The sequence below is a fragment of the Ambystoma mexicanum genome, chromosome 12 (assembly GCF_040938575.1).
Source record: "Ambystoma mexicanum isolate Mex_15411 chromosome 12, UKY_AmexF1_1, whole genome shotgun sequence".
Lineage (NCBI taxonomy): Eukaryota > Metazoa > Chordata > Amphibia > Caudata > Ambystomatidae > Ambystoma > Ambystoma mexicanum.
In genome coordinates this window covers 929,995,141-930,010,642 of record NC_090936.1, presented here as the reverse complement: position 1 = coordinate 930,010,642, position 15,502 = coordinate 929,995,141, and the positions used below count along the sequence as shown (strand labels likewise).

At 44.2% G+C, this 15,502-nt stretch overlaps 1 protein-coding gene across 1 annotated transcript in view; it reads right to left on the bottom strand.

The window, feature by feature from the left end:
• CFAP54 (cilia and flagella associated protein 54) overlaps positions 1-15,502 on the bottom strand; it is a 3,669,934-nt gene that overhangs the window by 142,810 nt on the left and 3,511,622 nt on the right. The window contains exon 51 of the mRNA XM_069629416.1: positions 11,785-11,867. Within this exon, the coding sequence (XP_069485517.1) occupies positions 11,785-11,867 (83 nt within the window). The remainder of the gene's footprint in view (positions 1-11,784; positions 11,868-15,502) is intronic.

The window sequence follows — 15,502 nt, the reverse complement described above, 5'->3', positions numbered from 1 at the left end:
TGCCAAGGAGAGGGCTGTATGGGCATCTGCACTTTGGAAGTCGAACAGGTGAACAGAAGACCTGAGATCCTTCGGATTACATCTCCTGCTGGCTTGAAGACCTCAAAAGTCTAAGTTCATGTTATACCCCACTATGGTAGGCATCAGATCAATGCTCTATCGTGCTCGGAGATCCCTCATTGACACAATATGTTGCAGGTCGGTACAAAAGCTGCAAAGGATTATATATTTAACATTGTTTGTTTTTCTTGTCCGGATGGTTGGGGTGTTAGTGTCCCTGATACTGTACACAACTCTCTATAGTGGTTACCTCTTCTGGCTTTCTTTTCTATGCCCATGGTTAGACCCCGGCTGAGGTTTCTGGCGTATCTATGCCCTTGGTTAGTCTCCAGGGCTTGCTTTTCTTTCTGCCCTTTCTTTCTCTGCCCTTCCCTTGACCCGGGCTTCTTTCTGTGTCAGGTGCTAGGTCAGAGCTGGGGCCTATCTTGGGCTATTGATTCTGCCTTTCCATTGGCTAGAGGTTTGGCCACACCTCTCTTCATACCCTGTTAGGCAATGCCCTCTGCCTTGCCTTTCTCTCCTGGGCAGAGGTTGCCGTTTTTCTCTCTCAACACACTCCTTAACCACCACCTCCATCTCCACCTTTACCACAGTCTCTGCCTTTGTATAGATGACTGATTCAGGCTCCTCTCTCTGAGGATATGGTGCTCTGCTCACCTTCTTCACACTTTATAGGTTGACTGGACACTCTCTTCTACCGTCCTCTATTATTGTCTCCTCTTCTGCACTCTGCTTTTCCAGCTTTTCCCTCCAACAAAGTACCTATGTTTTTCTCTGATCACCCTCTGTCACTTCACCTCACCTCCACTCAACTTAACAATCCACTCCTCTCCTTTCTCAGTTTCCCACCTTCTTGCCCTGGTGACCAGCAATACCTCTCCACTGTCCTTAACTTATTCTCCAGAATTTACAGAATGTCTTCTTCTCACTCCTCTGGTGGTCAACATCTCCTTCATTTTCCGGCTCTCCAATGCTGAAACTCGATGGCTCTCCATTCCCAAGATCTCTTTAACTGATGTCCTGGGCACTGTGTTGGGTTCTTTTTCTACCATGCCTACAATTCCAACTATCTCCAACTTCCTCTGTTGTTGACCCCCACTCCCCTCGTGTTTTGCTAGGCCTCGTTATTCAGCTCTGCATCTTTCACCTCAAGCATTCCAGATTATGTCAACTGGTTCCATGTTTGCTAGGGCAGCTGACCAGTGACATCAGTGAAATGGTAATGGAGACTGTTGGGCAGAGTCCATGTTGAGGGTGGTTGCTGTGTGGCCGTTATGGTTGATCTGAGGTTCCTAGACGTAGTTTAAAGAAGAGGTGACCTGCTACATGACATGCCTGGCATGTCTGTTTGATATGGTATTATAAAGGGCTTGTATTAAATAGTGTCTGTCTTATTGGCTAGGGATTATGTGCCTTGTCTTGATTTATAATCCTGACTCTTGGTGGATGTGTATTAATAGCCAAGCCACCATTGTGGATTTCTTTCCTGTGGTTTTTTTTCTCCCTTTGGATGGGCTGCAGCTGCTGCTCTTGTGCACCGACTGCTGCTGGAAGACTCCTCTCCACTCAGATTTCAGATTTAATTTGGTCAAGATCTGTAGCCAGCCAGTCCATATGTGTACTGTGTAGAACTTTCGAGTGATGTGAAGGATGAAAAACAGTTTCATCTGCATCATAGGTTAGCTGGATGTTTCCCACATTGATTCCAATGGAGGGATCTGGGGTCTGGAATGCGAGGCAGAAAATTGCTTGATGATTTATCATATGCCACTTTGTTCATAAGGCACATGTGTTAAACAATGCCTCACTATCCATACTCTGCTGAGGATTTCCCTGCCTAAGCAAAGCTAAGGGGAAACATAACACAGGATAACTGGCCGTCGCAGTAAGCAACAAATACACAAAGAAAATATATGGCAATGTAATATCGCATGAACAACATTCACAGTCCCAGAATAACCTTCTAACGTCCTGGGTGATATCCCTTCCCCAGGATTCAAAGTCAATGTAAAAGATTGTTAAACAAAGTTCCACTAGCAAATCTCTTCTTCTTGGTGAAATATCCACTTTCCACCTTCTCCAAATAGCACCAATGTAATCCCAGCCACAATGCTTTGTCACCTTCCACAAGAAGATTTGCCGGAGTTCAAAAGAAATACAATATACCCAGCTGCCAGTGATACACAGTTGTTGGTTAACAGTTAGTATTCTCTTGGTTACAGTTTTGGGCTTCACAATAGTATATTTGTCAGGATGACTTCTTAGTGCTGTTGCTTCGACTTTAACAACTCCATTTCTACTTCATTCACTATGAGAACAGTCACCTTTGTCTCACACTACTCCTCTTTGTTTGGACTACTACAATATTGCATACACTGACAACCAGATATACCACCACAGCTTCAGTACTTTGGACTACTACCACAGCTTCAGTGATTTGTATTTTTAAACAGGCTTCGACAAGATATGCTTCAAAGTACTTCAAAAACTTAAAGTAGACAAGGCACTCTTCCTCGGAATAACTCTCTTCAAAAGGAGCAACCTCTTTGCCTCTCCTGTCTGTCTGTCACAATAACAATCTAGGTTTGCCTTTGAGACATACTTCTCTCTGTCCTCCCCAGCCTCTTTGTATTACAGGTTGTGTCAACTTCAAAATAGTCTTTACAAGCAGCCAGTTTCCCTTCCCCAACTTTACCTGCACCTTTCTGCCAGTTATCAGCCCAATTAATTACCCTGAACCGTTGGTGCCAATGTCATAGCTTCAGGTAATACTTGCACAGTTGTATCTTAGGCAAAGAAACTGTTACCATCTTCACAGTACAGTTGGATTGCTTCTTAACTCAAGGAAAAGTTGGTTTCAGTGTGAATATGGGGAAACTCTTGGCTTAGGTAATGCTCGTTTTCGTCTTCAACTGTTACAGACTTTAACTTCTTTAAATGAAAGCTATGCCGTGTTAGGATAAAGAATAGAATTCAGTCTTTCTTTGAAAATCAGAATTAGGCACACGCAACCACCTCTTGATATAGTTTTCAAGATTTAAAGATCATTATACAATTGTTATTTTGTGAAAGCAGAGAATACAGTCCAGGTGGGAATCATAATTAGGCACATGCAACCCTTCTCGGATGTAGTTTTCCCAAGTTAAAGATTGCAACTCTTCTATTGTTAAAGTTAGTTATTCGGTTATGTTCTTAGCAGCGTTTCCTCTCCTTAATTAGGGACACCCAACCACTTCTTCAAGCAGTAATAGTCTTTGAATAGTGGGACAATGGATTTTAATAACGCTAGCTTCTCACGTGAGAAAAAGACCTTTCACGTTATATGGGAGTGCTACATTTCCATTATTCAGAGTATTTTAGATGCAACAAACAACTTCTACTTGCTTAAAGTCTTATGCAAGTTAACATGAAGCTGGATACTGTTGCTGCAAAGTGTTAGAATGCTGTGCTTCACTCACTGGCTTCTTAGACACTTAATCTGTGGATCACACTGCTTTCCCGACTTCTGTCACAACTTCTACTGCTTCTGGCTTGCTGGGGACCCACACTTTTCTCTTGAAAAAGTGTCTCCAGACCGGCCACATGTTTTGGGAGTTCCTCTTGCTCCGGAGATCCACAGTTTGATAATGACTTCTTGCCTCAGCCTCCTGCATGTCCGCAGCTCGGCAACCAGGCTCACATGGAGAAAGACGGCTCTCCTGCACTTCAGAGTTTGAGGGAACGGGACCCTTTCAGAACAAACAAGTGAAATCTGATGACTCCACAGTCCGGCGTCCCTCTTGTTCTACCACCTTGCCACCCTCTTGCCCTCCACATCCAGCCTCGTACTCAAATACTTTGACGCACTCCAGCCAACATACAACCCTATTGTATTTGAACTGTGTTGTGCCTTATGGCCGCCCTAGACCACATTTGATCTGTGTTGTGCCTTATGGTCGCCCCAGACTACATTTGAACTGTGTTGTGCCTTATGGTCGCCCCAGACTACATTTGAACTGTGTTGTGCCTTATGGTCGCCCCAGACTACATCTGAACTGTGTTGTGCCTTATGGTCGCCCTAGACCACATTTGATCTGTGTTGTGCCCTATGGTCGCCCCAGACTACATTTGAACTGTGTTGTGCCTTATGGTCGCCCCAGACTACATCTGAACTGTGTTGTGCCTTATGGTCGCCCCAGACTACATCTGAACTGTGTTGTGCCTTATGGTCGCCCCAGACTACATCTGAACTGTGTTGTGCCTTATGGTCGCCCTAGACCACATTTGATCTGTGTTGTGCCCTATGGTCGCCCCAGACTACATTTGAACTGTGTTGTGCCCTATGGTCGCCCCAGACTACATTTGAACTGTGTTGTGCCTTATGGTCGCCCCAGACCATATCTGAACTGTGCTGTGCCCTATGGTCGCCCCAGACTACATTTGAACTGTGTTGTGCCTTATGTGTTGTGCCCTATGGTCGCCCCAGACTACATTTGAACTGTGTTGTGCCTTATGGTCGCCCCAGACCATATCTGAACTGTGTTGTGCCCTATGGTCGCCCCAGACAATATCTAAACTGTGTTGTGCCCTATGTGTTGTGCCCTATGGTCGCCCCAGACTACACTTGAACTGTGTTGTGCCTTATGGTCGCCCCAGACCATATCTGAACTGTGTTATGCCCTATGGTCGCCCCAGACCACACTCGAACTGTGTTGTGCCTTATGGTCGCCCTAGACCACAGTGCACTTAGCCTGTCCCTGACGGCATTTAACCTGTCGCTGATTGCATCTAGCCTACATATGATTGCTCCGTCTAGCCTAGAGGTACCTTGCAAACCAACTGCTCGAGCCTAAAACCAGGCCACAATGATACTAACCTTTATTTACCTGTCAGCCTTTTGGACCACAATGCCTAAAGTAAACTACTATCCGAGGCCCACACTACAGGGCTTACCGCCTGTGGATGAAGGACTCTTAACTCCCCCCCTAGAACCCAGCCATCAACTTTCACACTCACTTATTACCCACCAATCACTAACATACCTTCCCTGTGACATTGCAAATAGAAACGCAAAACTACGCTCAAGACTACCTAAAATTTACGAACCATTAGCTAGACTCAATACCTCTTGCAATAGAAGTAACGCTAACATCCGAAACACTCCTCCTGTAAAAATTGACCTCCATCGCAACAACCGCCGAAATAAGCAGCCCAACGCTAATAATAGCATACCAAAAAAGAAAAGTAATACCACCCAGGCCACAGCAAAGCCGAACATCCAACTGAAGTGCGCCCTTATTAATGCCAGATCACTAATAGCACACGCTACCGAAATCGCGGATCTCATTCAAATAGGAGACTACGACATCTTCGCCATAACAGAAACTTAGCTGCACCAATCTGCAGGACCTGCCCTAATGCTTGCCTTACCCCATAATTACACCATACTTAGAGTAGACAGAGTCAACTCTCGAGGAGGTGGCCTAGCTATTATTGCTAAAAATAATCTCACCCTAAAAATTGAATCAAGTTCAACGACTAACTCCTGCGAATCATTAACTGCTAAACTCCTCGCATCTCCCTCTCAAACTATTACTATTCACCTTATCTATAGACCACCAGGCCCTATTGGCACATTCGAGGAGGACATCTCCACAATCCTCTCAAACAACCTAAAAACTTCATCCCAAGCTATCCTTCTGGGAGACCTAAACCTAGGCTACAATGACCCTAAAGACCTGCAAGCAACCAATATCACTAACGTCATCTCAGAACTAGGCTTCTCCCAAAAAATCCTACAACCCACACACGAAAAAGGCCGTATACTTGACTGGGTTGCTGACTATAACTGCAATACAACGATTGTCGATATCACCTCACAATTCTGGACTGATCATGCACTGATAACTTTCCTCCTAAATGTTAACCAGACCCTACCTATTGAAAATGCTCTGGCTCCCCCCTTGCCAACCAGAAACAAAAAACTTATAACTACAGAAAAACTGCTACCACTCATCCTCCCCAGATTAAACTCTCTACCTGACTTATTGGACACCTCATCACTAGTAAATGAATTCAACTCTTCCATGGCTACAGCTCTAGATACTATTGCCCCACTGAAACTGAGAAAGAGCAAGCCCAGAGCCCACCTAAACACCTGGTTTACTCCTCACCTCAAATCTCTAAGACTTGAAAAACGTAAATGCGAATCTGCTTGGCGACTAACCCCAACAGAGACAAATAAAATTACACTCATAAATGCCTCCAAGATTTACAAAAATGAAATAAAGAAAGCAAAAAGAGATAATTTCAACAACAGAATACTGCAGGCCAAATCTGGAACGAAAGAACTATTCCTTATACTAAAGGAACTAGAAAACCCTATTCCTGTCCAAGATAACTGTGACAAAAATAAAATATGGTGCTCAAACATCCAAAAAGCACTAAATGACAAAATTACCACACTCCAAACAAAAATTGAGACAAAGAAACAGAATATTCCACCCTCAACTAACCCAAGAGGCAAACCACCAATCAGCACTAAACTAGACCTTAAATTTAACTTCTCGAAAGTAACTATACTCGAAACTGAAAAGATAATACTTTCACTCAAGCCATCCAATTGCCGAGGCGACCTATGCCCAGCCCAACTAATAAAGGACGCGGCCAGAGACCTCTCCCCATTCATCTCTAAGCTTATTAATGCCTCCTTTGCTTCAGGCACTATACCAGATAACCTCAAGCAATCCTGGGTCCTCCCCCTCCTAAAAAAACAAACACTGGACCCGTCCATCCCGACTAACTACAGGCCTATCACAACGGTACCCTTCCTGTTAAAAATCCTTGACAGGGTAGCCTACCTGCAGATCCAAAAACATCTGGAGCTGCACCACCTTTTAGGCACAAGACAATCAGGCTTCAGACCTCAGCACGGAACTGAAACCGCGCTCATCGATCTTAAAACTCAGGTTGATGAGCTGAGAGACTCGGGAAAGATGGCCCTACTCCTCTTACTGGACCTCTCTGCAGCCTTCGACCTAGTGGATCATGATGTGCTCTGCACCCACCTAGAAACAGCTGCCCATTTCTCCACACATGCCATCACATGGATCAAATCATTCCTAACCGGTAGAACTATGAGAGTCTTCTCTACTTCTGCTGCTGCTGACCCTGTATCCATCACATGTGGAGTCCCACAAGGTTCTTGTGTTTCCCCCACTATGTACAACATCTTCACGAAGCCCTTGTTCGATGATCTAGATGATCTGGGTGTTACCTACACTAACTATGCGGATGACACTCAGATTCTCATACCACTTTCAGGGGATTATGAACAAGATTTGGCATTGGTGAACAAGACCTATCTCATCATTCAGGCATGGATGGCCACCCACGGGCTATGCCTGAATGATGACAAAACGGAACTTATCATACTGGGGAACAAACAAAACATCAACAGACTAAAAGTAGAATACTCCTCCTTCGTCATAGACGGCAACACTATCAAGATGGCTAAAGAGGTAAAAACACTAGGGTTTTACCTTGATTCCCACCTCTCCCTAACCAAACAGGTGAGCGCAATGGCATCCAGCACCGCATATACCTGCAAGCTGATTAGAGCCGCAAAACCATACCTATCCACTGCCAATTGCCTAACCCTTGCTCGAGCATTAGTGCTGTCGAAATTGGACTATTGCAACGCACTATACTTAGGGGCCAATAAACATACGTTGCAAAAGATTCAAACACTACAGAACAATGCTCTTAGAGCTGCTTTAGGAATTCCAAGAAGGGAGCATATCTCAGAGGCTAGAAGACAATCCAACTGGCTCTCCACAGCGGACAAAATCAAACTCAAGACAGCTTCTCTAACTTTCAAAAGTATCAACCACCTAGCACCCAAATACCTTACTGCTAAATTCAACAGAAAAATCTCCACTAGACCCACCAGAGAAGTATACTCCAACCAGTTAGTGATACCCCCATTTAAACTAAGTACGGCCGGAGGAAACAGCTTCCCGGTCAAAGCGGCCCAGCTTTGGAACTCCCTCCCGCCCGGCCTGAGATCTACCCAATCCTACGCTCTCTTCAGATCTAACTGTATCAACTGGATCAAAGAAAATGACCGATAGTCCCGCCCTACACTAACATAACTACTGTCCTACAGACGTACTATGCACATAATTATATACTCTCTATCTTCCTACTGCATATTTCCTGTACATATTATGTTATATGTTTATTTTATGCACAATGTATATTCTCCCTATTGTCCTGCATTATGTAATTTCTACGATGTATAACCAACACTTGTAAGCATGCGTAACCTGTAAAGCTTAAAGTATCCTTGAACAACGCGCCCGGTTACCCTCGGGTTTGGTGCGCGCTATAAATAATAAACAAACAAACTTCTGTATGGTTAGCCAGCCTTGTGCCTTACTCCTTCTGCTACAGCTTGCATTCCAGTCACAGTTCCAGCTCCTTCCATTCTTTCTAATTGCCTGCACCTGAGGGGGCCTTGTATGCCTCCAAGGTTCCTTCAGGTGTGGGCTGTTAAGGCTCAATTGCTGACCACAGCATATCTCTTCAGTCCTCTTCCGCGTCCCAGTACTTCTGGGATTATGGGACTTTTAGTCCCCATCAATTAAGTTTGTATTTTGAACAACTGAGCTATTTTTAAGGGTAGATGTATTTCCCTTAAACTCAGCAAACGATGGACAGTTAGGATCAGTTGTTACAGAGCAGTATATTGGATTTAAGGCATATTCTCTAGAACCTTTTAAATTATACCTTAGGGAGTAGGAGGGTATTTATTCTTAAAAGATCTTTCTATTGACAATGTTTGCTCAGATTTAACAGAGCTTGTACCCCGGGAGAAAGATTTTATATATGTGTTAGGGACACTATAATGGCAATATGCCATCATCAGTTTTGGCAACCCAGAAAGGCATCTCCTTTCAGAGGACAAATACTACATCTCATCCCACGGGATCCCCTTGCGACCCTGGGCCCCGTCTCCCCCCAGGTGATCCTCCCGCAGTACACCACCCCCAAGTTTAGAATCAGGAAGAGTCTGCTTTTCCCTGGCTACCTGAGAGGAAGCTTTAGGCAGGGTTTCAGTGAGGGATCCGTTAGATTCTTCAGAGTTGGTTACAGGCTCGCTCTCTTTCACAGCTGTGAGAGAAACAATACTTACTCCTCCTTTATCCAGCCCCCCTTTGGTGTGGCGAAGAAGCAGAGTCCACTTTGGGAAGATAGTTGTTGCACCAGAGGGAACTGTGCTCTTTTATGTAACCCCACACATTAAATGTAAGAGGGGTACTGGTCCCTCATGCCTGTCCTTTGAGGAATGGGGAAAACACTGTTCAGGCCCTCCCCATAGTCTTCCTTCCCTGGAACGTATAACTACGTGTCCCAGATCTGTTCAGGTTACTCATTTGCGAATGTGGGAGGTTACTGGAGATGAATCTCTTCGCTGTTTGGTCTGTTAGTAGGGTTTGGGCTTAGGACATGTTCGTCAGTGTCCTTCTGGGATCTGATTTCTCATCCCAATTCCATAGTTGGCTCTCCCAGATCAGTCACTAGTTTTCCATCTGTAGGAAAGGGGATTCTGGGAGTCACAGTTTTCAAATATTGAGTTTCTCCAAATGACCATGGGTTCTCAATATTTGTTATTAATCTTCCTGCCTGACTTTCAGGACCTGTGGGTATCATTTTCAGCTTCATGCGACGGTAACCAAGTGGTCACTTCATCACAGTACCTATTTAGAAGTACGCATTTAAAGCAATGACATATATTTGGTGAGACACCCGAAGGTGTCTCACCCGCCAGTCCCCGGGGATCTGTCATCCAGGGGGCCATGAAATGGCCATTGCTTTTGGAACCAGTTCCTGAGGTGGACCAGTGCGGGAGGATCACCTGGATGAAGGGTCCTCGGGGAGTGGAAGTGGGACACCGGAGGGTGAGACGCGGTATCCCCTTTCTTATAACACCTTTTCCCCATCGTGCCAGGTAGGATACCTAGGAACTCAACGCCCCGCCCTTTTACAGACACGAACATTGTTTCATGGACAGTTCGCTGTGAGCGACAACGGACTAACACCAGAGCCGTATACCTGACATGTCCCAACACAATGGTCAGACAGAGTCAGGCAATTACTGATAATTACACACACCTGACTTCAATCACACCTCCCCCACATGGATAAAAGGTGGAGCATGAAAGCATACTCTGAGCAAGGCAAAACACACGAGGAAGCAGCAGTTCTGAGATGGAAGTTTAATATGAGGAGTAAGATGGCAAAACCAGAAAGAGTTGCAAGAAGGAAGTTGCCCTTGGTCTTTTCTAAGCAAAACAGCTACTTTCAAGAGCCCTCGACAATAAGAAACTTAACACCGGGAATGAAAGCTGAAGAAAGGTGCATTGCGTGTCGAAGGTGCCCAGGGCTCTCCCGCATCAATAGCTAAGGCGGGGAGGAGCGTTTGCCACGTGGTACTGTCCTTAGCTCCCATAACTAAGCAGCACCAGTAAAGTCGGCACAGCCAGTGAGTCGGAGAGACTGATAGCAGACCGGTTTGTGTTAGAACCAAGGTTGCAAGTGGCAACACTGTACAAAGAGAATCGTCTGTGAAGAGGTGGCAATGAGCAACGCAAGTATAATTGGAACTGAAGAAGTAATTGAACTTTGTGATTGAACTCTGGGAGAAAACCCAAGATACCGTTTACAGAGTGGTCCGGCACCATGTGGGTGCTCATTCGAAGGTCTCTGTTAGGTATCCAACAGAGTGTAAACATCGAAATGGTCCTGCAAAGGGTCAAGCCAACCCGCATGCACATTCGAAAGTCTTTGATAGATATACGAGCTGTAATTGGTCTGAGCCGGCAGAGGGAGACTAATTGTTTGAAAAGGGATCTGAACATTGCTGAGGGGCATCCGGGGTGAACCGTGAGTCACCAGAGAGAAGAGTGTGGTACCAAAGGGATCTGAGCCCGGCTGAGGGGGATCCAGGGTGAAGAGTGAATCCCCCTACTTGAATACCAGGAAAGGAACTTTTTTCATTGGTTTGTTATATCAGGCCCTCTGGATAAAGAGACTTTTGATAACTTAAGAGACTTGGTCATAGAAGGCCCTGATGCTTGTAATAGAACTGTGTCCTCGTGCCGAAGAAGCCCAAGAGTGTGCTATGCTCAAGTGAACCACTTGTACTGTGCTGAAAGCGTGGGCAAGGGAGGCCACCGGCCTGAACATCCTGACTCATCATTTTGTGAACACTTCTTTCTTTTTAATGAACATTTCCCCACACTATTTGTAACTTAGCAGTAAGGATTGGTAATAGTTTGTTTTAGTATAGGCCCTTTTATTTTGACAAGACCCAACTAGGACTGCATTATTATTATTGTATGGTCGTAGATTGCTCCAATCTTAGATGTAGGTTTGGATAAGCGTTTTCCACACCTTTGATAAGTTTCAATAAACACCCTTGAACTGTGGTCACTTGTGTCGGTCTTACTTTGATACCATGCCTTCCTTACAATTTCCACCTATGCAGCCATTAATACCTCTAAGTGCACAGAACGATTACACAGATCTGAATCCCTATGTAGAAACAAATAATACAAACTAACCTGTCACAGGTAAGCTATGGCATGTGGAAGAGAAGGGAATATTTCTTGAAATACTGCTGTTTTTTATGTAGTTATAATTATGTTTTTTGAGTGACGGTTGCTATAATTTCTAACATACCTTCAGCTGTGCCATAGATAGATCTTGCTTTGAGATAAGCTGAACAATGACAGGAACACCCAAAAAATCCTCTTCTGTACTGCCTGAAATAATAAATAAATATATAGTCATAAAATTGCACTGAAATGTCTTTTGTATTCCTAGCAAACAGGAATGCTGGTAAATGTGCAAATGACAAGACCCTGAACTGGAAAAACTATGATAATATGAAAAGAGATACTTACATAATTACGAAAAATAGTGGGCTGTGATGCTCCTCAAGATTGTTCATCTCGCCATCCTCTTTAATATCTAGAGCAAACCTTTACATTAGCTTTCAATGGATATATATGGATATGGATGCCGTGTTTCAAAACTATGCCGAAATTTGGAGTGCACTCGTGAGTTAGAAAAACGTCCAATTAAAAAATATTCAAATAGTGTAAAATTAATTACAGAGGTGCTGGTAGTAAAAAAGAGGTTGGCTCCCAGACCCCTATGGCGAAAATACCAATGTGTATATCTGGACCTGTACAGTTCCGAGCCCTACTTGCATAGTCGCACCTGGTAAAGATCCTACTGATCTTCACCATTTATTTTCAGGTGATATGTAAACAGAAAAAGGGTTAAAGTTAAAATGTAATCAAAACATACCCTTACACCACAAGGTTCATGTATATTTACACCTCAAGCATTAACAGAAAATGTAAAAAGTATTTTCGAAAGAATTCCACAATCCCAAAATTTAAACAACAGATATCTGGGACATCAAATCGCCCGGTTCTGGTTAAAACAACTTCTGTTGTCAAACCCTCCAGGAGAGAGGGGGATGTACAGTCTTTCTCATGAAAAAGAACTAAACACTCTTATCACTGTCTCCTAATCCACTTTAGGAGTATTTATACAATGTAGTGCAAATTCAAAAAAATAAGGGGTATTGTTGAAATAAATCCTACGCGTTTCGGGACCACAAGTCCCATCAGCAGGGAAAATACCTTCATATGTCTGCAAATGTAAAAGAAAAATAGTAGATTCATGCCAAACACCATTCAACCAAATCATCTTCAGATATAGCATATTTTCAAAGACAAAATACTGACTTTGACATATACAGGGATAAATCGTACTTAAAAAAAACACTCTCTAATTCTGTCCCACCCAAAAGAGTAGATAATAACAGTATCGTCCAACACAGATCTTGGCATGCAGCGAAGAGCCCCTCTTTTGGGAGTTAGAAGAATAATAGACACATGTACAGAAGATTAAAATCCATAGCCAGAGGATTCCTCAAAAGAGCGAACAAAACAACGTGTACAACCTTGTGCACAACCCTGACACCATCACCCATGCAGTGATGTGGCCACTAACAGACCCAGGAGAGTTAGTCATGGGTCGCTGGACAGGACTTACATTTTTTGACTTGTGGCCAGTAATCAGTCCAATATCTTCCATATTCCTACCATCTATGAACTTATTCAGAAGAACAAATTACATACCTCTCTGTAATGGTCTTCTTTTTTTTATAAATCTGTTTTTATTCGTTTTCTAAGACAACAAGACTATGGAAGTACAACTAGTACCAATAGTACTCCAAAACATAATTACAACAAAACAACTGATCAGTGGCATGTATGCATATGTATACACCATATTGTCCTTCGAATAAGGTTGTTGAAATACAATACGAGGGATCTGACATATAGATATCCCCCTATGAATCAGTATTTCCCTATTTCAGCAACTTTTTGTGGGCAGCCCCTATTCCTGGCAATCCTTTCTTCCATCGAGATGCAGCCATCCATGTCTCTTTCCCACTTGGACACCGTGGTGAATCCTTTACCCCCCACAGCATGGCAATGTTGCATTTGGTCACTATCAATGTGTTGGCGATGAACAGCTTCTCATATCGCGAATAAGCCACTTCACCCCATATAGCCAGTAAGGCCAATTTTGGGGGGATGGGTTGTTCTAGAGTTTTGGACAAATGTAGTTGCATCTCCAGCCAAAACCTGCAACTTTTGGACATGGGCAAAACGTATGATAAAACGTGCCAACCATAATGTGGCATCAAAGCCAATTGGGCTTTTGGGCTAGGCCATATGTAAACAGCATATCTCGGGTGTAATATATCCAATGAAGAATTTTGAATTGGACTCATTGTAGCCTGGCAGGTACAGTGATTTCTCTCTGTGTCATTAGCCCCAGTCTTAGGGGTTGATGTGGCCTACATCTGATTCCCATTTCTGCTTCAGTCCTGACCTGGGACGGCGGGTGAAGGCAAGTATAACCTGGTATATAATGTTAATATTGCTTTCTCCGGGATGAAGCCTACGTTCAGGTTCGCCTCCTCATCGAGGCATATCCTCCAACCGGATGAATCCCCATCCTCCACCATAATTGCACGAAGTCCCGTTTCGGGATTTCTGGCAGATTATTGCTACACACGGGAGCCCTCAGGGTGACCCTTCCTGCCCAACCCACTACTTTGGTGGCCACTGTATGTACCCCGATTATCTGTCATGTCAGAAGTGGCATGTTCTTTGTGTTTGTTGAGTTATGAAGTGTCTGTAAGGGGTCAGCAAGTATCAGCCCATCAAGCTCCATTTGTATATGAGGGGTGTCGGAGTACCTAGTAGCCATTCGTTAGTCACTGCAAGATGTGATGCCCAATAGTATTTCTGAAGATCAGGGACTCCAATACCCACTTCCCATACAGAGCTGTAGAGAGTGCACAGTGCCATTCAAGGCTGCAACCCGCGCCATTGCAGCTGTCGTAACACCCTTTTCATTTTCTGAAATTCCATCTGAAGTATTGCCACTGGAGTGTTCTGGAGAATATTAGATACCTAAGAAGAGTCATGATTTTTAACAGGACTGCTCGCCCGAGCAAAGTGAGGCGAGAGCTGCCCAGACCCCAGTAGTCAGCAAGAAACCTTTCAATGATCAGAGCCAGATTCTTACTAAAAAAGATGGTCAGATTCCAGGAGATGTGAATACCCAAATCTTTGAACAACTCAAGGGCAACCAGGAATCTACAGTCCATACTAATGGCTTCCTGCCCTACCCGGACTAGGAATAATGTAGATTTATCACAATTGACGTGGAGTCCACTATACCGCTCATAAATCTACAGAATCTCTAGGATTCTGGGACAAGACTTTCGGGGCTCCGCCATACACAACAGTAAATCATCTGCATAAAGTGACACCTGGTCTTCCTGCCCAAAGGCCATAGAAAGCACTTCATGAGTGGGTCCCCCCATAGCCAAATCGCGAGTGGTTCCATGACCAGAATAAAAAGCAATGGCAAGAGGGAGCACCCCTGTTGAGAACCTCACCCCAGCGTAAAAAAATATCAAGAGGCTCCACCGTCTGCTCGAGCCTCTGCCATGGACTGTTCGTATCATAGCTTGATCCACCGTAAAAACAATGGTTCCAACCCAATTCTGGCTAGTACCACCCAAAGAAGTTCCCAATGGACTGTGTCAAATGCTTTTTTGAAATATGTCATCACCACTGCGAGCGGATCTTGAATGTGTCTCGCCTGACCTAAAGCTATGTGGAGTCTGTGTATGTTCATGAGAGTAGCCCTATTCAGCAGAAAACCATTCTTGTAAGGGTGGATCAATGGGGTTAGGACCACGAGCAGCCATTGAGACAGGAGTTTTGCCAATACCTTAGCCTCACAATTGATAAGTGAAATCGGTCTAAAGGAGGAAACACATTCCTCCAGTGCCCTG